Below are 23,707 nucleotides of genomic sequence, written 5' to 3'. Positions count from 1 at the left end.
TTCGGACCAGCACATGCCGATTTTGGCCGATATATATACATAGTTAATTCTTCAAATATTTTTCGCCGCAGTGGCGGAAGCGCGGCCATCTGAAGTTCCATCTGGGGCAGGGGAACAGATGGCTCGGCCGAGCTGCGCCGCAGGTCCCGAATGAACAGTGTTGACACCAGTGCTGAAGTCTGAGGTCTTTGGTAACAAAACCTCATGTCTCAGTCATGGCACAGCAAATAGGTTGGATATATCACTACTTTATGAATGCTTTTATGTAGCTCTTAGTGGGCCCCTAATACAGTACTTGAAAACGTTCAAGAAATTCAGCCTTGGTGCAAAATTACAGCCACTACAAGTCCGATTTTTAGAGGCGGGTCAAGGTGGAGGGTGTTGGGGTGTGGCCCTGAGGAGCTTGCGGCCACGGTAGCATGCACTCTTGTTTACAGTGGATACATCTCAATTGCGAGGCTCACACAGCTTTTGGCCGTGTTCTGTAAATATTCTAGAACACTCCGGGTGCTCAGTCCTTGAGCTCTATATCTAAATAATATCCTATCATAGCCTACATAGATATCTAGACCATATAATACATATTATCACGGCCAAAAGCTGTGAGTGTCACATATCTCAACCATGGCTGAGATAACCCCCATTACGAGTCTCGTTGTGCAAATACCAGAGACGTCCGCGAACCCGACGTGTTATGCGCCATAACACCAACAGCAGAACGCTAACGTTAAAGGAGACATATTATGGTGTATTCCCAACAAGTAAACATAGTATTTGAGTTCCAGGAAACATGTTTTCGAAGCTGTTTGCTGGAAATAGCTTTTAGGAAAAGAAATATCGTCTACCACTATTCCCCTCTGTTTCAGTCCCTTCAGAATGCGCTGTTCATGGTGTCTGTTGCATTGATGCAAATGAGCTGCTGCCCATTGACCAATGAGCTGTCTGAACCACAGCATGGAGGAGAAGGGGTTGCTGCCGTTCGCTGGACTCCTGGAGCTCTATATCAATATTATAAAATATAACATAATAATATTATATACGGGTATTTATATAATCTATCTAATACCACAGCCAAAAGCTATGTGCGCCTCGGATGATATTATGAATAATAAAGACTGTGTCTGACTTCTCTGGTACTTCCACAAGTAAAGACTCGAAGTGGGGGATATCTCGGCCATGGTTGAGAAGAATAGGGGGGAAGGAACTTTGGCATTGACTCTCTGAAGTCCATGAACCGCGACATGGAGAAAAGGATTTTACTCCGGGAGCTGAGCTGCCGGACTGCCTCCGAGCTCCCCACGCCGGAGCTGCCGGCCGACGTCGAAGCCAAATGTGAATATTATATACGCCGAAACTGACTCGCTCGTTTGGTAACTGAAGGCGGGCTGCTTCCAGAAATGCGTATCTCACTCAAAAAATCATGTACCGACTTATTTCAAAGTTTGTATGCGTGTGGGAGCACCATATACCCACAACAACACCCCAAATCCCAGGAAATGTGCTGTTTTCATAATAATATGTCCCCTTTAATGTTTTGTTTTTCTTTTCTGTTCCTTTTTCTTTTCCTGATTTTATTTTCTGTTCATAAAGGTATGGCTTAGGTTGTAGGCCTACTTAGCCCAATATATAGGCTTATTAAATACAAGTTGTAAATGCTAACAGTATTATCTTTGTTTCCAGAACAACCATGGTAGATAAGGTTGGGCTTGAGCTGATTAACATTATTTTAACGCTACCAGCATCAGGGAGTGCCGGTGGGGGAACTGGCAGGCAGGAATGGCTCATAAGTAGGCTCTCTTTCCTGGAGCCATATATCAGGAAGAGAGCTTCTCTGTCCAACGTGGATGAAAAGGTATTTATTTAGAACATCTTAAGTAAAACTTATAAAACATATATGGGCCTTTGTATCACTGCTAGAGAAGGCTAGAGTTACTGTGTCTTGTCATTCTCCACTACTTCTGCATTGGAGTAAATAGCTGGAGCTTATGTTACGTAAATTAAGCACATAAGCTGTAATTACTACACACAGCATAGCAACAAGGGAGCAGGATCAAACATACAAGCTGTAATATCTACCCCAGCCACAGAAGGCAGCATTTTTAAGACAGACGCGGAAGCCGCAGCTAAGACGTCACATAGGCCACGCCTACTCCACATAAGCCACGCCCACTTCACATAGGCCACGCCTACTTGATACAAGCTCCGCGCCCGGAGCCAGAGGAGGTCAGAAACATGGCAAGACCCGCAGAGAGCCTCGTGCCTAAGCCTCGGGGCTTGAAATAGCTCTACGGTGTTTTTCTCCAAGTGTGTTAGATACAATTCCCTCCCTTTCGCTTCATAGATACCATAACGAAATACTTTAACAAATAAAGTGAGTTAAAAAAGTGACCCGTTTTGAACTACTTTCAACAAGAACAAAACACTTACAGTTTGTTTAGATTACCCGCTAGTTGGATACATTGCATTTCCTGTTAGTTGAATTTCTGTTTGATCCGTCTTTGTTTACCGGCGGCTCAACTACTACCTGGAGATGGATAATAGAATAGTCTACATACAACTATATACAATTGATGCTGGAATATGAAACATAAAGCAGTTAAATATAATACACAATTGTCAATTACACCCACACACATGATTAAATTTTGTCCCACTGCCATGCTACAGCACCAGCATCTGTGCACATGTAATGCAGAGGATGTCTCCGCTCCTCTTAGCCTGCAGAGTGGTGTTTGTGCTGCGTGGTAGTGCAGCCTGGGCATGGGTTGGACCATGCCTAGGGCCAATCTGCTCGCTGGGAGGCTGGGTGTAGGCATCACCACACTAGTCACAAAGGAAATTGTGAAGCACGGTGCCGGCCAGGACAATCTTGTCCACAGTCTCCAGCTACAGGTGGATTTTTGTTATGAAAACACGCCAGCGGTTTGACAGTATGCCAAAGGCCTTTTCCACCACCCTCCGCGCTCTTGATAGCCTGTAATCAGAGATATAATGGTATTATTTCTTCCTATTAGGATAATCATCACCAACATTTTAAAAGTTGTTTTGTTACAATGTGCTGAAATGTTTAAAAATAACTAAATAGGCCTGTTTTTATGATTTAGAAGGATGAAAAATTCGACCACTATTGTCATTGAAACCGTTAATTGTTATATCCCCTACCGGTAATTGAAAATCCTCTGCTCCTGGATGAGGCCGCGGCTAGAGTAGGGCTTCAGGATATACTCCTTCAGTGGGAAAGCCTCATCAGCCACTATGGTGTAGGGTGAGGGCAGCTCTGTACCAGAAAGTGGTGCAGGGTCGGGGATGTTGGCTGTTTTCTGCTCAAGGGACTGCTGGAGTGAGCAGCCCCTGAGAACCCCACCATCAGACACCCTGCCGTTGCACCCCACAACCACATAAAGGAAGCGGTAGTTGCTGTCCACCAGCGCCATCAGCACAACAGAGAAGCTATGTTTATAGTTATAGGAGGTAGACCCTGAGGATGGTGGAGGGATAATTGTAATGACTTTCCCATCCAAGGCACCAAGGCAGTTAGGGAATTGCCACTGGTCCTGGAATCCCTTTGCCACCTTCTATCACTCCTCTGTGGTGTTGGGGAACTGAAAAACAAAGATTTAATTTTTTAATAATGTTTAATTTGAATTGATATATTCGTTTTCTTTTAAAGATTGATGAAGGAGAAACAGATAATGTGGCCGGACTGGATGAGGAAGAGGATCTGGAACTGGAGGAGTGCAGTGAACCTGAGGGGCGAGGCAGCACCTGCCTCGCCCCTCAGGTTCAGAAGGTCGCAGGCGGTAAAAGAAAGAGGCGGGAAAGAGAAAGAAAGGAAGAAGACGGGGTCCTAAGTGCAGTCCTACTCTAAGGAGTAGGACTGAACATAGATAGGAGGACTCAATAACTGTTTTTTGTAAGAACCTCGAGATGAAAGTGAGGCGAATCAAGGACCAAAACATTTTATTAGACTTAGAGCACCAAATGGAGGAAGCCTGCTACCAGGCTTCACTTAAAGATAGATCCAACCAAGGCCCCCCCCCCCCCCCCAAGCCTCTCACACCTACCCTTATTACCCCCCAAACATATCTGTCACCTTGATTTCGGCCATTTTTTATGAATCTCTATTTAAAAAAAAAAGCATTTTTAGATATTTAGTTTGAATTGGTTATTGCAAATGAGAATCGCCCCTTCTCTTACCTTTGCCTCATTTTCATCTCAAGGTTTTATTGCTTTTTATGAAGGCGCTGATTATATGGATTTTTTATATATATTATATATATATATATTTATTATTTTATTTATATTTTAATGTATATATTTTATTTTGGTATATATTTGTTCAGCTCTTCTGTGTTTTACCGAAACTTTTGATTATTTAAACAGTTATATAACATGCATAATAAATAATTGATTTATATTTTTGCAAGTTTTATGTTTTTATAACTCCTAATAATTTACAGTACATATTATTAATAATAATAATTTAATTTATGTGATGCTGTATTAAAAATACATGCGCAATTTTTGTTTTTGATGACAGCTTCATTAGGCACGGGAGCGCACATTTTTCAGTAAACCTTTGAAACTGGATTACATTTCATGTGGAATTTTGTACTTTAAACAGCAGACCTCATTGACATGATGTGAGTAAAATGTTAAAGAGGTCTGCTGTTTAAAGTACAAGATGAGAGGTGCAAAGAGTACTTGGTAAACACATTGATATTGGTTCATGAAGTATTTTTCTTTTCTTTTTTTTGTAACAACAATTACACCTTAGATACATTGATCCAAAAGTGAAAAGTGTCACTAAATGCTATTTTACACACGATAAAGAACTTGCCTTCAGGTAGTCATCCTTTAAGACACTGTAGATGGTGCTGCATGTCTCTTGGATTATCTCTGAAACATTATAGTGCCCCATAAGGAACAGGTAGGCCAGGCTCTTGAAGCTCTCACCTAGAGAAAGTCTATTTTACTGTGGTTGACGTGAAACTGACCAGGAATACTTATAGGCCTAAATGAAAAGCCAATAGATGAGATATGCATTTGACAGCAGCACTATATGATTGGTTGTATGTAGGCTGTTTGTTAGTGGGGGGGATCTAGGACTTCCGAGAAATATTAGATCATGAATTGCTTTGACTGAGTTTGTAAAAGGAAGTATTATTATTGATACATGATTTTGTGGAATTTATCGTTATCATGGCCTTTTTTGTGGGCCCATTTGAATTTCAATTGGTTACGAATCTGCGCAACAATTAACAGAGAGCATGCATTACAGCCAGCCCAAGAGTGCTCGCAGTTAACAGGTATAGATATGGACCTATAAACTTGTGCGCTCATCTGTTACAATTTCCAAATGCCTTGCAGTTTTTAAGAGCAACTGTAATATGACAATGTTCACTTACCTGTTGCCAAGAAGTGGGGAGTTTTCATCAATCTCTCGCAAGCTGAAATGCAGTCCCGGAAATTTGTGTTCGCCTTTTGTATTAAAGGCCTCACCAAATCCTCCAGAAGATGGAAAAGGACCGTGGACAGGCGTGTAAATTTGAGAAAGCTGACATATCCCCGACTTCCAGCTCTCTACGCAGATTGGCGTAGGCAACCTGTTTCTGCCTCTGTAGTACCCAACTGCGGCTCCATATTCTCGGCTTTCTAACTCGCCATCTTCTCCTTTTCATGATCAGAGCAACTTCAAAAACTGCGACCATTTCACTCTCACTAACATTACTACCTGTTTAGGCCTGTTTATAATTAAGTTATCCATCTCCAAGTAGTAGTTGAGCCGATGGTAAACAAAGACTGATCAAACAGAAATTAAACTAACAGAAAATGCAATATCCAGTTAGCGGTTAATCTTAGCAAACTGTAAGCTCAGACGATTTACTCCAGTGCAGAAGTAGTGGAGTATGACAACACAGTAACTCTAGCCTACTCTCAAACAAAAATAAAAATAAAAATAATCGCAAACCTAACTAATCGCAAACCTAAGTCAGTTAGGCTGACGTTAGTAAACGCAAGTGATGCTGATGCTGTTGCGTCTCACAGCTGTGCCAGAGCGTTCACAGATGCTAGGGAAACCACCTACCGTCGCCGCCCGTTGCAGCAATGGTAGTGGTAGTGAGTGGTAGTGGTAAGTGGTAGTGAATCACAGCTGGCAGGCAACTAGCTTTCGGCCACGTGAGTACTGACTCACCTGGGTTCCTGGCGAGCTCTGAGGGGTGTTCCACGAACGGAGGTTTAACAAACACTGAGTTAACGCTGAACTCTAGGTTGATTGACCCTGTGCCGACCAACCCAGAGTTTTCGGTTCCACAGCAGCGGTTATGCATTAGTTCAATCAACTCGGGGTTGGGTAACACAGGGTTGTGCGCGTCCACGCCAAACTTAAAAAGACGTGATGTATGGATCATGGAAACCCTGATCGATATGGCGAAACGGGCCGCTTATTTCAATGAAATGGAACTCCAGGTTCTCCTGGAGAGCTATGACGAGAAGGACATTATCACAAGAAAAGGGAACGCTAAAACCTCTGGAACCCGGAGAACCAAAGCCTGGCAGCGGATCGCTGACCGCGTAAATGCGTTAGTTACACGTCAAAAGCATGATCCTTAATATTTGAGCCATGAATATATAAATATCCCAGTTAAGCATTCTTAAAGATCCTACCACATAACCCCTTTCTTCTAAAACAATATGTACTCCGATTGCTTCCAAGCGGTCAGAGGATCAAGTATAAAAATGAAGTATAAAAAGCATACAAACGTTAGCTTTTCCCACCATCGTATTGGTATAAATTTAAATAAGCCATTTTTTTAAGCCAATCGTGAAAAGGCCGACAGTCGGCAGACTGGATTTGGCCCTCAAATTGTCTTGACCCCGGTGGAGGAGCTGTTAATAAACATAAATTCAGGACGCCCTGGCATGGAGGGGCTACCTGGAGGTACCTACCACCTCAGAGAGTCATGGGCCATACCCCACACTGGTTGAATGTAGGTTTTTGTGTTTTCTTGTATTTTCCTTTCTTGTATTTTTTTGCCTTCGAAGTAACACATGCAAACCGTGTGCTTGCCACAGCGCATACTATTCCAAATGTTTCTTTTTTTGGTAACTGGGTAGACAACCTAAAAGTGACAATTCATCAACTTCACAGATCAAGATGGATCAGTGCTTGTAATGAAGCCGCCGGCTACGATCGAACATTCTCCAGTGGATGCAAGTCCGTTAGGACTATTTTATACTTTATGTTGTAAATGCCTCTCGGCATAGTAGGCTACTCAGACAATAGCCTATTGCTCTTTGTATGATAGGAGGCCGATACAAATCTTGGATGGGTCATCTGAAACGACTGTGATGTGCTCAGCATCTCCAGCATTATAGCCTAGATAAAACTACCATTTGAAAAAAACGGAGGGCTACGCAAATAGTCTGGAGTGAACTGAGGCCAGGTCCTCGATTGGTAGTGTTGGCTTTGTAAGGCTATTTAAATATATTAAAGATTTGCGCGAGAATCTATATCTCTCCACTCCAGCAAAAAGTCATCCAATAGCCTATGCCAAGATGTCGAGCCGTGGTCTTATCAATCGCTCCCGGTGGATTGCACGTATAATTTGCGCTCTGATATCAGCAGTTCTCTCATCAAAAGGGCATGCCATTGTGAACACATGAAATCTGCGGTGAACGCCGGTTGAAATACCCAAAACCGGGATATGTTTCAAACTTAACCTGCGCAAAACCTGGTCCGACCAGGTTTGATTCAGAGCATATGTTGCTATAGCAACTAACATACCGTGATCCTTTTGGAACGGAAAACCTAGGGTTACCGAAAACCCTGGGTTAACTTGTGCCGCTTTTCCACCGCACATGTAGCTCGACTCGACACGACACGACACGACTCGACACGGTAGCAGAACGGGTCCTTTTCCACCGCAAATAGTACCTCCTGGACGTGGGCGGGGTCGGCTGCGCGAAAGGGCCGTGACGTATTTTTGTACGCGACGCAAACAACACCTACGTAACCCACACATGGACAGAACCCACATAACAACAAATGAGGACATCGATGCGATGGTATTCGTGTTCGTATTATTAGCTGGCATGTTGAAGAAGTTGAAGAAGTGGAATATGTTGGCTGCGGCGCTGCTATGGCTGTTACCAGCATGGTTGCCATGTCGCTCTCGTGACTTCGTCACACTCTCTGGCCAATCAGTGGCCGGCCGTCTGTCGACGTCACCTTTTAGCATCGGCTCAGCCGCTTGGAACCTAGAGCGAGGCGGTACTAGAAAAAGCAGCCACTTCAGGTACCAGATACCACGTTTTTGCGGTGGAAACGCAAAAAATGCGAGCTGAGTCGAGTCGAGTCGAGTCGTGTCGAGCTGGTACCATGCAGTGGAAAAGCGGCATTACCCGGTTATGTGATAAAACCGGCTTTGTGGAACACCCCACTGGTCCTTCTCACTTGTTGAGGGATAGCCCAAGCGTTGGGCTGAACGGTAGCCTGTACCGTTCAGTTATTGTTTGACATAGGTGACCCCAATCAAGGGAGCCACTCCCACAATTACCATGACAATCAGTTAATCACCAGCATTACCAAACAGCAGGATTGTGATTCCTCATGCATGAGGAATGCAGAAACGCACCTTAATTCAACAATAGAATAATCTAATCCACATGGACAATGAATCTGTGATGATCAACATTTTTGCAAGCTGTCCATATCATATCAATTACCCTTTCATCGTCTTCAGACCGGAAAAACAAACACGTTAGAAAAAACACTTGGCACGTCATATTAACCTACCTATATAAGTGTGTGTGCAAACATTTCACTAGCAATTTGCACAGAGTTTGACAAGGGGATCCAATCCAAGCATTCAGTCAGGATTTATATTTTTTTATTTGAGAAGGCGCTACATACATTTGGAACTTGTTTTATTAAAGGTGAGTCCTTGATCTTTTTACGTTTAATTACACTCTAGGAACTGCATGATCTTATTATTTGCAGAGTTTTGCACTCTTGCATTCAGTCTCCTACTTGACTGATAAGTTACAATATAAATGTGATTGATTTAATAATGTTGAATGTTTCCTTTCATCCTTAGTGTAAAAAAGAAAACAGAATGGATTTGGGAAGGAGAAAATCTGCATGGTTCTTTATTTTGGGTAGGTTCATACAATAATAAGAGAAGCTTTTAGGGCTGCTTCTACGACATTTTCACGGCCGTACAAGAACTATTCACCTGAAAAAGAGAAATCATGCAAGCGCTATTGTAGGAGACGGATCACCATATAAGAAAAAAATTGCTCCTGTTCTATTCGAGTTTATTAAAATACGGACCCGTTATAATTAGTAGGGAGAGCTTTTGGGCCTTTTTCCAACTTAGAAATAGCTTCTAAATACATTCATTATTGAAACCCTTTTAAACCCATTAACCCTGGTTCTTGCTGCAATCCTTTTACTTTGGACCAAATGGACCAAACAGACGAGTTGGTGCCAGCATGGAAAACTAAATCCCGAGCAGAACCCTAAAACATTTAATAAATATTATCCTTATTCCACGTAGCTTTTTAAACGTCTGTCTATGTCGGTTTTGCTAATTCTCACACTGGACGGCCAGTCGTCAAACCACTAATACTAATGAAGGATGATTCAGTCATTACATGTTCGGAATGAAACATCAACGGAGGAGGCGAAGAGAAGCATTCTCTGCCTGAGGGAATCTCGCAGCCTTACATAATTGCTCATATCTTTTAATTTACACTTACCAAATACTTTAATACTAAACTGAGATTTAAATACCTATCTAATGAACCATCATCCAAATATTAAAATATCCTGGCTCAGCTCTAGAAAATAAAAGCGTGTGTATGACTTATACATGATCTGTTTAACCATGATTAAATTCAGTTCCTATTCATATTAAGTAACGTCGTAATGTGTTTTTCCAAATGCATGATACAAAGTTGCCTTTCAATTGGCTTCCACTCCGATGACCATATCAGCAGAATCAGCATGCATGTCGACAACCACTGGTGCATCAACATCAGCTTGTATTTCTACAACCACTGGAGCATCAACAACCACTGGAGCCCTTTTTAATTTTTTTCTCAAATTTGAAATAGTAGAAACATTTATTGCTGCTTATGATAATAATACCTCGCCCGAATATACAGAGCTTGAGGACAGAATTGAGACAAGGGTAAGAAAAAATAAATAATACTTGAACGATTATTTTTAAAATTCACATTTTTCGAATAAATATAAAGTTAGAATGTTGAGTTCATGTATCTTGCTTTCAGTTCAACACGATCTACAGTGCACAATTTGGCGACCGGTTCATTCGGACAATTATCATCAGATTTAGGTAAAATTAATTGAGGAATTAATTTATTTCAATCTGTCCCTGAATGTAACAAAATCCAATTATCAAGAACCGTCTTTCATGAAGGAAAAATACTATGTGACGAGACCTAATAATTTTTTCTTCTTTTAACAAAGGATCTCTGTGGCTCAATCGAACAATACTGAAGCAGAAATAGAGCTTGAGTTTCAGCCAACTGCTTCTCCACAAGCAATCCCACAGTCTGAGGAGGTTCGAAGTACCTTGGTCACAGGACTGAACAGCACAAACACAACCTCTAACCTCCCTGTAGATACTGCAAGCATTACGATCACAAGTAGGTTATCACTTTGCAGGATCTTTCATAACATCGCTAGCCTACAATTTGGAATAACAGCAACACCAGTTAATAGTTTATTGTAACATTTACAGGCTTCATTAAATATCCTTTATTTTGGTGTTACTTGCTTGATAGGACTGTGAGGGGAAATAAAAAGTAGCCATTCTTTAACTTTTGTTAAAGACTGCAAGTTAATAAGCGATAAACTTTAGTAAATACACACTTCTTTGAAACCTCTGGAAGCCGTGTTGTTGTTTCTGAGGCAAATTCCATGTCATCTACATTGTAGTAGTACCAAACAAAATGTCAGATAAAGGTGCTTTAAGTAATATGTAATAGCTATTTTAAGAGTGTAACTTCTTTTGACACGGCTTTGCCACTTGTCAGCTATTAGTGAGTGCAATGGGCTGTGAGATTATAATTTCTGACCCATTTGGGAATCTCATAGGCAGAAATGTCACGAAAGAAATTATCTGAAAGAAACCCCAACTGATTGTTTTACCAGGGGATAATCAATTCGGGGCAGGGTATGGTAACACAGATATGATGGATTGAACCGCATTGTTTCACTATACGTTTCAAGGTTACTGCTTTAAAGAGGCTTTAAATACTTAGAAAAAGCTTTTCAACTTTTCCACCCTTCAAATTTTGCTTTTGCAGAGGCTCCAACTATTACAACAACTATCTGTTCTCCAACAACTACTGCTGGATTATCAACCACCACTACTAGATCAACAACTGGTGGATCAACAACCACAGGAGGATCAACAACCACTGAAGGATCAACAACCACTGGAGGTTCAACCACAACTGGAGGATCAACAACCACTGGAGGACCAACAACAACTGGGGGTTCAACAACCACTGTTGTATCTACAACCACGGGAGATTCAACAACTGGAGGATCAACAACCACTGGAGGATCATCAACGACTGGAGGAACAACAACCACTGGAGGATCAACAACCACTGGAGGATTATCAACCACTGGAGGACCAACCCCAACTGGAGGATCAACAACCACTGGAGGATCAACATCCACTGCAGGATCAACAACCACTGGAGGATCAATAACCAGTAGACGACCATCAACCACTGGAGGACCAACAACCACTGCAGGATCAACAACCAATGGAGAAGCAATAAACACTGGGGGTTCCACAACTGGAGGATCAACAACTGCAGGAGGCTCAACAACCACTGGGGGATCATCAACCACTGGAGGACCAACAACAACTGGGGATTCAACAACCGCTGTTGTATCTACAACTACGGGAGGTTCAACAACTGCAGGATCAACAACCACTGCAGGATCAACAACCACTGGAGGATCAATAACCACTGGACGATCATCAACCACTGGAGGACAAACAACTACTGGAGGATCAACAACCACTGAAGGATCAACAACCACTGGAGGATCAATAACAACTGGAAGTTCCACAACTGGTGGATCAACAACCACTGCAAGATCAACAACCACGGGAGGATCGATAAACACTGGGGGTTCCACAACTGGAGGATCAACATCAGCAGGAGGATTAACAACCACTGGAGGATCAACAACCACTGGAGGACAAACAACCACTGGAGGATCAACAACCACTGGAGGATCAACAACCACTGGAGGAACAACAACCACTGGAGGACCAACAATAACTGGGGATTCAACAACCGCTGGTGTATCTACAACTACGGGAGGGTCAACAACTGCAGGATCAACAACCACTGCAGGATCAACAACCACTGCAGGATCAACAAGCACTGCAGGATCAACAACCAATGGAGGAACAATAACCACTGAAGGTTCCACAACTGGAGGATCAACAACCACAGGAGGACCAACAACCACTGGAGGATCAATAAGCACTGGAGGATCATCGACCACTGGAGGATCCACAACCACTGGAGGCCAAACAACCACAACTGGAGGCTCAATTACCACTGCAGGATCAACAACCACTGGAGGATCAATAACCACTGGACGATCATCAACCACTGGAGTACAAACAACTACTGGAGGATCAACAACCACTGAAGGATCAACAACCACTGGAGGATCAATAACAACTGGAAGTTCCACAACTGGTGGATCATCAACGACTGGAGGAACAACAACCACTGGGGGTTCCACAACTGGAGGATCAACAACCACTGGAGGATCAACAACCACTGGAGGATTATCAACCACTGGAGGACCAACCCCAACTGGAGGATCAACAACCACTCGAGGATCAACAACCACTGCAGGATCAACAACCACCGGAGGAACAATAAACACTGGGGGTTCCACAACTGGAGGATCAACAACCACGGGAGGATCATCAACCACTGGAGGACCAACAACAACTGGGGATTCAACAACCGCTGTTGTATCTACAACTACGGGAGGTTCAACACCTGCAGGATCAACAACCACTGCAGGATCAACAACCACTGGAGGATCAATAACCACTGGACGATCATCAACCACTGGAGGACAAACAACTACTGGAGGATCAACAACCATTGGAGGATCAACAACCACTGGAGGATCAACACCCACTGCAGGATCAACAAGCACTGGAGGATCAATAAACACTGGGGGTTCCACAACTGGAGGATCAACAACCACTGCAGGATCTACAACCACTGCAGGATCGACAACCACTGGAGGACAAACAACAACTGGAGGATCACCAACCACTGGAGGACCAACAACAACTGGAAGTTCCACAACTGGAGGATCAACAACCAATGCAGGATCAACAACCACTGGAGGATCAATAACCAGTAGACGACCATCAACCACTGGAGGACCAACAACCACTGCAGGATCAACAACCACTGGAGGAGCAATAAACACTGGGGGTTCCACAATTGGAGGATCAACAACTGCAGGAGGCTCAACAACCACTGGGGGATCATCAACTACTGGAGGACCAACAACAACTGGGGATTCAACAACCGCTGTTGTATCTACAACTACGGGAGGTTCAACAACTGCAGGATCAACAACCACTGCAGGATCAACAACCACTGGAGGATCAATAACCACTGGACGATCATCAACCACTGGAGGACAAACAACTACTGGAGGATCAACAACTACTGGAGGATCAACAACCACTGGAGGATCAATAACAACTGGAAGTTCCACAACTGGTGGATCAACAACCACTGCAAGATCAACAACCACGGGAGGATCAATAAACACTGGGGGTTCCACAACTGGAGGATCAACATCAGCAGGAGGATTAACAACCACTGGAGGATCAACAACCACTGGAGGACAAACAACCACTGGAGGATCAACAACCACTGGAGGAACAACAACCACTGGAGGACCAACAATAACTGGGGATTCAACAACCGCTAGTGTATCTACAACTACGGGAGGGTCAACAACTGCAGGATCAACAACCACTGCAGGATCAACAACCACTGCAGGATCAACAAGCACTGCAGGATCAACAACCACTGGAGGAACAATAACCACTGAAGGTTCCACAACTGGAGGATCAACAACCACAGGAGGACCAACAACCACTGGAGGATCAATAAGCACTGGAGGATCATCGACCACTGGAGGATCAACAACCACTGGAGGCCAAACAACCACAACTGGAGGATCAATTACCACTGCAGGATCAACAACCACTGGAGGATCAATAACCACTGGACGATCATCAACCACTGGAGTACAAACAACTACTGGAGGATCAACAACCACTGCAGGATCAACAACCACGGGAGGACCAATAAACACTGGGGGTTCCACAACTGGAGGATCAACATCAGCAGGAGGATTAACAACCACTGGAGGACAAACAACCACTGGAGGATCAACAACCACTGGAGGACCAACAACAACTGGGGATACAACAACCGCTGGTGTATCTACAACTACAGGAGGTTCAACAACTGCAGGATCAACAACCACTGCAGGATCAACAAGCACTGCAGGATCAACAACCCTTGGAGGAACAATAACCACTGGAGGTTCCACAACTGGAGGTTCAACAACCACTGGAGGATCAACAACCACTGGAGCATCAACAACCACTGGAGGATCAATAACAACTGGAAGTTTCACAACTGGCGGATCAACAACCACTGCAGGATCAACAACTACTGCAGGATCAACAACCACTGGAGGATCAATAACCACTGGACGATCATCAACCACTGGAGGACAAACAACTAATGGAGGATCAACAACCACTGAAGGATCAACAACCACTGGAGGATCAACAACCACTGAAGGATCAACAACCACTGGAGGATCAATAACAACTGCAGGATCAACAACCACTGGAGGATCAACAACCACTGCAGGATCAACAACCACTACTGGATCAACCACCACTGGAGGATCAATAACTACTGGGGGTTCCACAACTGGAGGATCAACAACATCCGGAGGATCAACAATCACTGGAGGATCAACAACCACTGGAGGACCAACAACAACTGGGGATTCAACAGCCGCTGTTGTATCTACAACTACGGGAGGTTCAACAACCACTGCAGGATCAACAACCACTGGAGCATCAATAACCACTGGACGATCATCAACCACTGGAGGACAAACAGCTACTGGAGGATCAACAACCACTGGAGGATCAACAACCACTGGAGGCCAAACAACCACAACTGGAGGAACAATTGCCACTGGGGGTTCCACAACTGGAGGATCAACAACCACTGCAGGCTCAACAACCACTGGACGATCATCAACCACTGGAGGACAAACAATTACTGGAGGGTCAACAACCACTGAAGGATCAACAACCACTGGAGGATCATTAACAACTGGAAGTTCCACAACTGGAGGATCAACAACCACTGCAGGATCAACAAACACTGCAGGATCAACAGCCACTGGAGGATCAATAAACACTGTCGGTTCGACAACTGGAGGAACAACAACAATAACTGCAGGATCAACAACCACTGGAGGATCAACAACCACTGCAGGATCAACAACAACTGGAGGATCAATAACCACCGGAGGATCAATAACCACTGGAGCATCAACAACCACTGGAAGATCAACAACCACTGGAGGATCAACAACCACTGGAGGTCCAACAAGAACTGGGGGTTCAACAACCGCTGTTGTATCTACAAGTACGGGAGGTTCAACAACCACTGCAGGAAGAACAACCACAGGAGGACCAACAACCACTGGAGGATCAATAAGCACTGGAGGATCATCGACCACAGGAGGACCAACAACCACTGGAGGATCAATAAGCACTGGAGGATCATCGACCACTGGAGGATCAACAACCACTGGAGGACAAACAACCACAACTGGAGGATCAACAACCCCTGCAGGACCAACAACAACTGCAGGATCAACAACCACTGGAGGATCAATAACCACTGGAGGATCAATAACCACTGGACGATCATCAACCACTGGAGGATCAACAACCACTGGAGGATCAACAACCACTGGAGGATCAATAACCACTGGACGATCAACAACCACTGGACGATCAACAACCACTGGAGGATCAAGAACAACTGAAGGATCAACAACCACTGGAGGAACAATAACAACTGGAAGTTCCACAACTGGAGGATCAACAACCACTGCAGGATCAATAACCACTGGAGGATCAATAAACACTGGGGGTTCAACAACTGGAGGATCAACAACAGCAGGAGGATTAACAACCACTGGAGGATTAATAACAACCACTGCAGGATCAACAACCACTGCAGGATCAACAACCACTGGAGGATCAATAACCACTGGGGGTTCCACAACTGGAGGATCAACAACAGCAGGAGGATCAACAACCACTGGAGGACCAACAACAACTGGAGATTCAACAACCGCTGTTGCATCTACAACGACGGGAGGTTCAACAACTGCAGGATCCACAACTGCAGGCTCAACAACAACTGCAGGCTCAACAACCACAGGAGGACCAACAACCACTGGAGGATCAACAACCACTGGAGGATCAATTACCACTGGACGATCATCAACCACTGGAGGACAAACAACTACTGGAGGATCAACAACCACTGAAGGATCAACAACCACTGCAGGATCAACAACCACTGGAGGATCAATAACAATTGGAGGATTAACAACCACTGGAGGATCAACAACCACTGGAGGACCAACAACAACTGGAGATTCAACAACCGCTGTTGTATCTACAACTACGGAAGGTTCAACAACTGCCGGATCAACAACAACTGCAGGCTCAACAACCACTGGAGGATCAATAACCACTGGAGGTTCCACAACTGGAGGATCAACAACCACAGGGGGACCAACAACCACTGGAGGATCAATAACAACTGGAAGTTCCACAACTGGAGGATCAACAACCACTGCAGGATCAACAACCAGTGCAGGATCAACAACCACTGGAGGATCAATAAACACTGGGAGTTCCACAAATGGAGGATCAACAACAACAGGAGGATCAACAACAACTGGGGATTCAACAACCGCTGTTGTATCTACAACTACGGGAGGTTCAACAACTGCAGGATCAACAACCACTGGCGGATCAACAACCACTGGAGGACAAACAACCACTGGAGGATCATCAACCACTGGAGGATCAACAACCACTGGAGGATCAACAGCTGGAGGATCAACAACGATCGGAGATTCAATAACAACTGGAGGATCAATAACCACTGGGGGTTCAACAACCACTGGAGGACCAACAGCAGCTGAAGGATCAACAACCACTGGAGGATCAACAACCACTGGAGGATCAACAACCAGTGGAGGATCAACAACCACTGGAGGATCAACAACCACTGCAGGATCATCAACCACTGGAGGATCAACAACCACTGGTGGATCATCAACTACGGAAGGTGTGACAAGCACCGGAGATTCATCAATAACTGGAGGTTCAGCCACAACTGTTGGTTCAACAATGACTCAAGGGTCATCAACCACTGGAGTTTCAACAACAACTGGTGGATCGACAACTGGAGGATCAACAGCTGGAGGGTCAACAACAGCTGGGGGATCAACAACCACAGAAGGATCAACTACTGGAGGGTCAGTAACAACAGGAGTGTCAACATTAGATGTGCAATCAACAACCACTGGAGGATCAACAGGAAGTTCAACAACAGGAGTATCAACAACAACAGGAGGATCAACAACCACTGGAGGATCAACAACCACTGGAGGATCAACAGGAAGTCCAACAACAGGAGTATCAACAACAACTGGAGGATCAACAACCACTGGAGGAGCAACAACCCCTGCAGGATCAACAACCACTGGTGGATCATCAACCACTGAGGGTTTAACAGCTGGAGGTTCAACAACAACTGGAGGTCCAACAACCACTGTAGGATCAACAACCACTGGAGGATCAACAACCACTGGAGGATCAACAACCACTGGAGGATCAATAACCACTGGTGGATCATCAACTACGGAAGGTGTGACAAGCACCGGAGATTCATCAATAACTGGAGGTTCAGCCACAACTGTTGGTTCAACAATGACTCAAGGGTCATCAACCACTGGAGTTTCAACAACAACTGGTGGATCGACAACTGGCAGTTCTACAACAACTGGAGGATCAACAGCTGGAGGGTCAACAACAGCTGGGGGATCAACAACCACAGAAGGATCAACTACTGGAGGGTCAGTAACAACAGGAGTGTCAACATTAGATGTGGAATCAACAACCACTGGAGGATCAACATCAACAGGAAGTTCAACAACAGGAGTATCAACAACAACAGGAGTATCAACAACAACAGGAGGATCAACAACCACTGGAGGATCAGCAACCACAGGGGGATCCACAATGACTGCAGGATCAACAACCACTGCAGGATCAACAACCACTGGAGGATTAACAACCACTGGTGGATCAACAACCACTGAGGGTTTAACAGCTGGAGGTTCAACCACAACTGGAGGTCCAACAACCACTGGAGGATCAACAACCACTGGAGGATCAACAACCGCTGGAGGATCAACAACCACTGGAGGATCAACAACCACTGGAGGATCAACAACCACTGGAGGATCAATAACCATTGGAGGATCAACAACAACTGGAGTATCAACAACCACTGGAGCATCAACAACAACAGAAGTATCAATAACAACTGGAGGTTCAACAACCACTGAAGCCCCAAAAATTACCCCTCCAGTTTTTGTTTTCACCGCAGTGATAATAGTGATATTTATTCCTGCTTATAATGATAATACCTCACCCGAATATCAAGCACTTGAGAACGAAGTTGTGATAACGGTGAGTAAAAATTAATAATACTCTTTTATTTAATTCGCATTTTTCGAATAAATATAAAGTTAGAATGCTGAATTCATTTATTTTGCTTTCAGTTTAACGCAATCTACAAAGCTCAATTTGGCGACCGGTTCATTCGGACAATTGTCATCGGATTCAGGTAATATTAACTGAGGAATTATTTCATTTCAATCTGTCCCTGAATGTTACAGAATCCAATTATCAAGAACCGTCTTTCACATACTATGTGACAAGACCTAACAATATTTTCTTCTTTTAACAAAGGATCTCTGCGACTCGATCGACCAATACGGAAGCAGAAGTAGAGCTTGAGTTTCAGCCAACTACTTCGTCACAACCGATCCCACAGGCTGACGATGTTCGAAGTACCCTGGTCGAAGGACTGAACAACCCAAACATAACCTCTAACCTCACTGTAGATACGGAAAGCATTACGATCACACGTATGTAAACCCTTTGCAGGATCTTTCATAACATTGTTCGCCTACAATTTGGGATAACAGCAACCACAGGGAATACAGACAGCCAATTGTAAAAATTTGGGGCTTCATTAAATACCCTTTACTTTGGTTTTACTTGCTTGACAGGACTTTGAGGGGAAATGCGAGTTAATAAGTGCTACTCTTTGGTAAATACACATTTCTGAGGCAAATTCCATGTCTTCTACATTCTAGTAGTATTCAAACAAAATGTCAGTTCAAGGTGCTTTAAGTAAGCAGAAATCTGACGAAAGACTCATAAAAAGAGGGATATTGTTTGAAGGGAGCAACCACTGAATGTTTTACCAAGGCATAATAAGGGCTGGATATCGTAAAACAGATATGATGAATTTAACCACATTGTTTCACTATACATTTCAGAGTTACTGTTTTAAAGAGGTTTTAAATCCTTACAAATAGCGTTCAAACTTTTCTGACCTTCAAATTTTGCTTTTGCAGAAACTCCAACTACTACAACAACTACCAGTTCTCCAACGACTGCTGCTGGATTACCAACAACCACTGGAGGTTCAACCACCACAGGAGGATCAACAACCACTGGAGGATCCACAATGACTGCAGGACCAACAACCACTGGAGAATCAACAACCACTGGAGGAACAACATCTACTGAAGTATCAACAACAGCTGGAGGATCAACAACCACTGCAGTACCAACAACCACTGGAGAATCAACAACCACTGGAGGAACAACAACAGCTGGAGGATCAACAACCACTTCAGTACCAACAACAACTGGAGGATCAACAACCACTGGAGATTCCACCACCACAAGAGGATCAACAACCACTGGAGCATCAACAACAACAGAAGCATCAATAACAACTGGAGGTTCAACAACCACTGAAGCCCCAAAAATTACCAATCCAGTTTTTGTTTTCACCGCAGTGATAATACAGACATTTATTCCTGCTTATAATGATAATACCTCACCCGAATATCAAGCACTTGAGACCGAAGTTGTGATAACGGTCAGTAAAAATTAATAATACTGGAACTATTCTTTCATTTAATTCGCATTTTTCGAATAAATATAAAGTTAGAATGCTGAATTCATTTATTTTGCTTTCAGTTTAACGCAATCTACAAAGCTCAATTTGGCGACCGGTTCATTCGGACAATTGTCATCGGATTCAGGTAATATTAACTGAGGAATTATTTCATTTCAATCTGTCCCTGAATGTTACAGAATCCAATTATCAAGAACCGTCTTTCACATACTATGTGACAAGACCTAACAATATTTTCTTTTTTTAACAAAGGATCTCTGCGACTCGATCGACCAATACGGAAGCAGAAGTAAAGCTTGAGTTTCAGCCAACTACTTCGTCACAACCGATCCCACAGGCTGACGATGTTCGAAGTACCCTGGTCGAAGGACTGAACAACCCAAACATAACCTCTAACCTCACTGTAGATACGGAAAGCATTACGATCACACGTATGTAAACCCTTTGCAGGATCTTTCATAACATTGTTCGCCTACAATTTGGGATAACAGCAACCACAGGGAATACAGACAGCCAATTGTAAAAATGTGGTGCTTCATTAGATACCCTTTACTTTGGTTTTACTTGCTTGACAGGACTTTGAGGGGAAATGCAAGTTAATAAGTGCTACTCTTTGGTAAATACACATTTCTGAGGCAAATTCCATGTCTTCTACATTCTAGTAGTATTCAAACAAAATGTCAGTTCAAGGTGCTTTAAGTAAGCAGAAATCTGACGAAAGACTCATAAAAAGAGGGATATTGTTTGAAGGGAGCAACCACTGAATGTTTTACCAAGGCATAATAATTTCAGGGCTGGATATCGTAAAACAGATATGATGAATTTAACCACATTGTTTCACTATATATTTCAGAGTTACCGTTTTAAAGAGGTTTTAAATCATTACAAATAGCGTTCAAACTTTTCTGACCTTCAAATTTTGCTTTTGCAGAAACTCCAACTAGGCCTACTACAACAACTACCAGTTCTCCAACGACTACTGCTGGATTATCAACAACCACTGGAGGTTCAACCACCACAGGAGGATCAACAACCACTGGAGGATCCACAATGACTGCAGGACAAACAACAACGGCAGGATCAACAACCATTGGAGGTTCGACAACCACTGGAGGATCATCAAGTTACTAAGCGCTACACTTGTGCAAACGCAAATTCTAATTTATTTGAAACACTTTGAGGTTATTTTAATTCCTTTTAGTAAAATTCCATCCCTCCTAAATTCTAGGAGTTTTATAACAACATTTCAGTTAATGCTGCTGTAGGGCTAATATCTAAAAGCCGTTTAGCATAGTTGGTTATTAGCGGGTGAAATTCTCTGTGAGAATACATTTCGGACCAACCTGGGAAATCTCAGAAGCAAGTCTGGTTCCAAAACGTTCCACCCTTCATGTTTTGCTATTGCAGGAGAACCAAATGCTCCTACTGCAGCCCCGACTGCCGCTGTGACGGCATCCGCAGGGCCCGTTGCCACCGCTGCACCACAACTCACTTCCCGGCAGGTGGTGTTCAGATCGGCAGGAGAAACCTTCACAAATGATCTATTGAACTCATCTTCTGCTGCGTTTATTGCTCGGGCAACTCTCTTAAAATCGCAAGTAAGTAGACATGGAAACATGTTTTTAATTTACTACTAAGTCCCTCCAGAAAAATGCGGCGTTTTTTTGTGATTGTTGCGGCCAAAAATCCTTGATTATGCGGCACGCTTTCTTAAAAAATGCGGCATCTTTATGCAATTTTATGGGATGAAGTTACGGGAACTTTCAAAAATTGCAGGAACTTGCGAAAAATGCGGCTTTTCAATCGTTCACGTCGCATTATTACGTCACTTCATAACGTTCCCATGGCAACAGGGGGAAATGGCTGCTCTTGTGTGAAGTAAACGCAATATTTTTCAACTTTCTGCTAAGATATATGTGACTTTTTTGCAATGAAAATGCAGGGATTATGAAATCATGCAAGCCCCTCTTATTTTGCGCAGAAATCTGCAGTTTATGCGGTGAAAGTGCGAAATGCGGCCCCCGCATGAATTTGCAGACTTTGGCTGATTATGCGATTGCATAATCACGTTTTTCTGGAGGGACTGACTACTGTTATCCAAGTTTTGTGTAGGCCTTTGTTATTGTTTCTATGACAATGCCAAAGTACGTACCAAGGCAGCAGAAGCCGATCTATATCGATCTGTTTATCTTATTTTGAAAGACAATTAAGTATTTGGTTCACGACAGGATTCAGCAAATTATTTCCTATGTATTTCCACAGCTCGAACCCTTTTTCAGTCGGAGTTTTGGCTCCTTTAACAGCATAAACGTGGTATCATTCAGGTAAGCGTCCATTTGTGACTACTCGATGACTCAACACACATAATAATCATAATAACAAATTCAATTTATGTAGTGCCTTTCAAACTCAAGGACGCTTGATACATATATCATAATCACGAATATCATGTTGTCCTCTCTTCTCCCTCCTCAGCAATGGGTCGATCATCAACACCCTGAACGTTTGGTTCAATTCAAACTCAGTTCCTGATGGCCTTCAGATTTTAAATGTGTTCACCACTGCAGCGCAAAGCATCACAGCCTTCAACATTGAGACCAGCAGTATAACTGTGCAGGGCCTAACAGGTAAGAAACACATGGTCAATCAGTGCCCTCTCAATTCTATCTCTGAACCTTTTCCTATTTTTTTTTTACATTGTTCTATGTTTTTTTCAGTTTCAGTTTCAACCGGAGTCATCCACAAGAGCAGCGTACTCACTGCATTAGTGTTAGTGGCTCTATCCTGGTGTCTCAGACAGAGTTAGTGTCGGTTTGTCCGTCTGCCTCAACCTTGGGATGCACGATAAATGTATAATTATATAAAAATGTCTGATTAATTATCGGACCGACAGGAGGTGTTGATAGGATATATTGGGGTGTATTAAAGAAGGTATGCATAGTCCAAATTATATGTAATAAAGGAGTTAATGTATGATAAATGTGACTTTCTCAGGTAAGGAATTTATACTGGATGGGCGTTGAAGGATAAGAAATATTTCCATTGATTCAAGTTATCAGTGTGATGCATCTCGGCCTATTCATTTGGATTATTCAACCATATTGTATTTTGTGAGATTATATTGCCTTTAAATACCATTATCCTTATAAATGAAGCCATCGTTATGTTTTTCTTTTTTAATTTTTTGCACAAGTAGGATCATGCAATAAAACGAATAATAACACACTTTCATTTTGAAATTCTTATTCTT

At 43.3% G+C, this 23,707-nt stretch overlaps 2 protein-coding genes across 4 annotated transcripts; both read left to right on the top strand.

The window, feature by feature from the left end:
- The first annotated feature begins 3,692 nt into the window (after nt 1–3,692).
- LOC115529918 (sericin 1-like) lies at nt 3,693–17,550 on the top strand. The gene is made up of 5 exons (XM_030339065.1): nt 3,693–3,781; nt 14,998–15,209; nt 16,057–16,265; nt 16,431–16,992; nt 17,531–17,550. The coding sequence occupies exons 1-5, from the start codon at nt 3,693–3,695 to the stop codon at nt 17,548–17,550; spliced, it is 1,092 nt and encodes a 363-aa protein (XP_030194925.1).
- On the top strand, nt 17,435–23,688 carry LOC115529394 (mucin-5AC). 3 transcript variants are annotated; one of them, XM_030338091.1, is made up of 8 exons: nt 17,435–18,929; nt 19,022–19,086; nt 19,212–19,390; nt 19,886–19,954; nt 21,865–22,055; nt 22,720–22,781; nt 22,933–23,084; nt 23,181–23,688. In XM_030338091.1, exons 1-8 carry the CDS (start codon nt 17,583–17,585, stop codon nt 23,261–23,263), a joined length of 2,148 nt encoding a protein of 715 aa, XP_030193951.1. In that variant the 5' UTR covers nt 17,435–17,582; the 3' UTR covers nt 23,264–23,688. The 3 variants fall into 3 exon arrangements, 2 of the variants coding, with proteins under 2 accessions (XP_030193951.1, XP_030193950.1); XM_030338090.1 differs by having other exon boundaries at nt 17,437–18,929; nt 23,175–23,688; XR_003973521.1 differs by lacking the exons at nt 17,435–18,929; nt 19,022–19,086; nt 19,212–19,390; nt 19,886–19,954 and adding exons at nt 20,184–20,418; nt 20,520–20,584; nt 20,710–20,888; nt 21,389–21,553 and having other exon boundaries at nt 23,175–23,688.
- The last annotated feature ends 19 nt before the right edge of the window (nt 23,689–23,707 follow it).

This window comes from Gadus morhua, chromosome 17, assembly GCF_902167405.1.
Source record: "Gadus morhua chromosome 17, gadMor3.0, whole genome shotgun sequence".
Classification (NCBI taxonomy): Eukaryota; Metazoa; Chordata; class Actinopteri; order Gadiformes; family Gadidae; genus Gadus; species Gadus morhua.
The sequence above is the reverse complement of the archived record's forward strand: the minus strand, read 5'-3'. Positions and strand labels throughout refer to the sequence as shown.

Bases quoted from the DNA above. Each gene is read 5' to 3' on its own strand.
- LOC115529918 (XM_030339065.1), top strand. From the start codon at position 3,693: ATGTGGCCGGACTGGATGAGGAAGAGGATCTGGAACTGGAGGAGTGCA. The intron at 3,782-14,997 runs GTTCAGAAGGTC...CAACCACTGCAG, and splicing joins GCACCTGCCTCGCCCCTCAG to GATCAACAACCACTACTGGA. The intron at 16,993-17,530 runs GTTCCACAACTG...AGGTGTGACAAG, and splicing joins AGGATCAATAACAACTGGAA to CACCGGAGATTCATCAATAA.
- LOC115529394 (XM_030338090.1), top strand. From the start codon at position 17,583: ATGACTCAAGGGTCATCAACCACTGGAGTTTCAACAACAACTGGTGGA. The intron at 19,087-19,211 runs GTAATATTAACT...CTTTTAACAAAG, and splicing joins ACAATTGTCATCGGATTCAG to GATCTCTGCGACTCGATCGA. The intron at 19,955-21,864 runs GTTCAACCACCA...TTGCTATTGCAG, and splicing joins ATTACCAACAACCACTGGAG to GAGAACCAAATGCTCCTACT.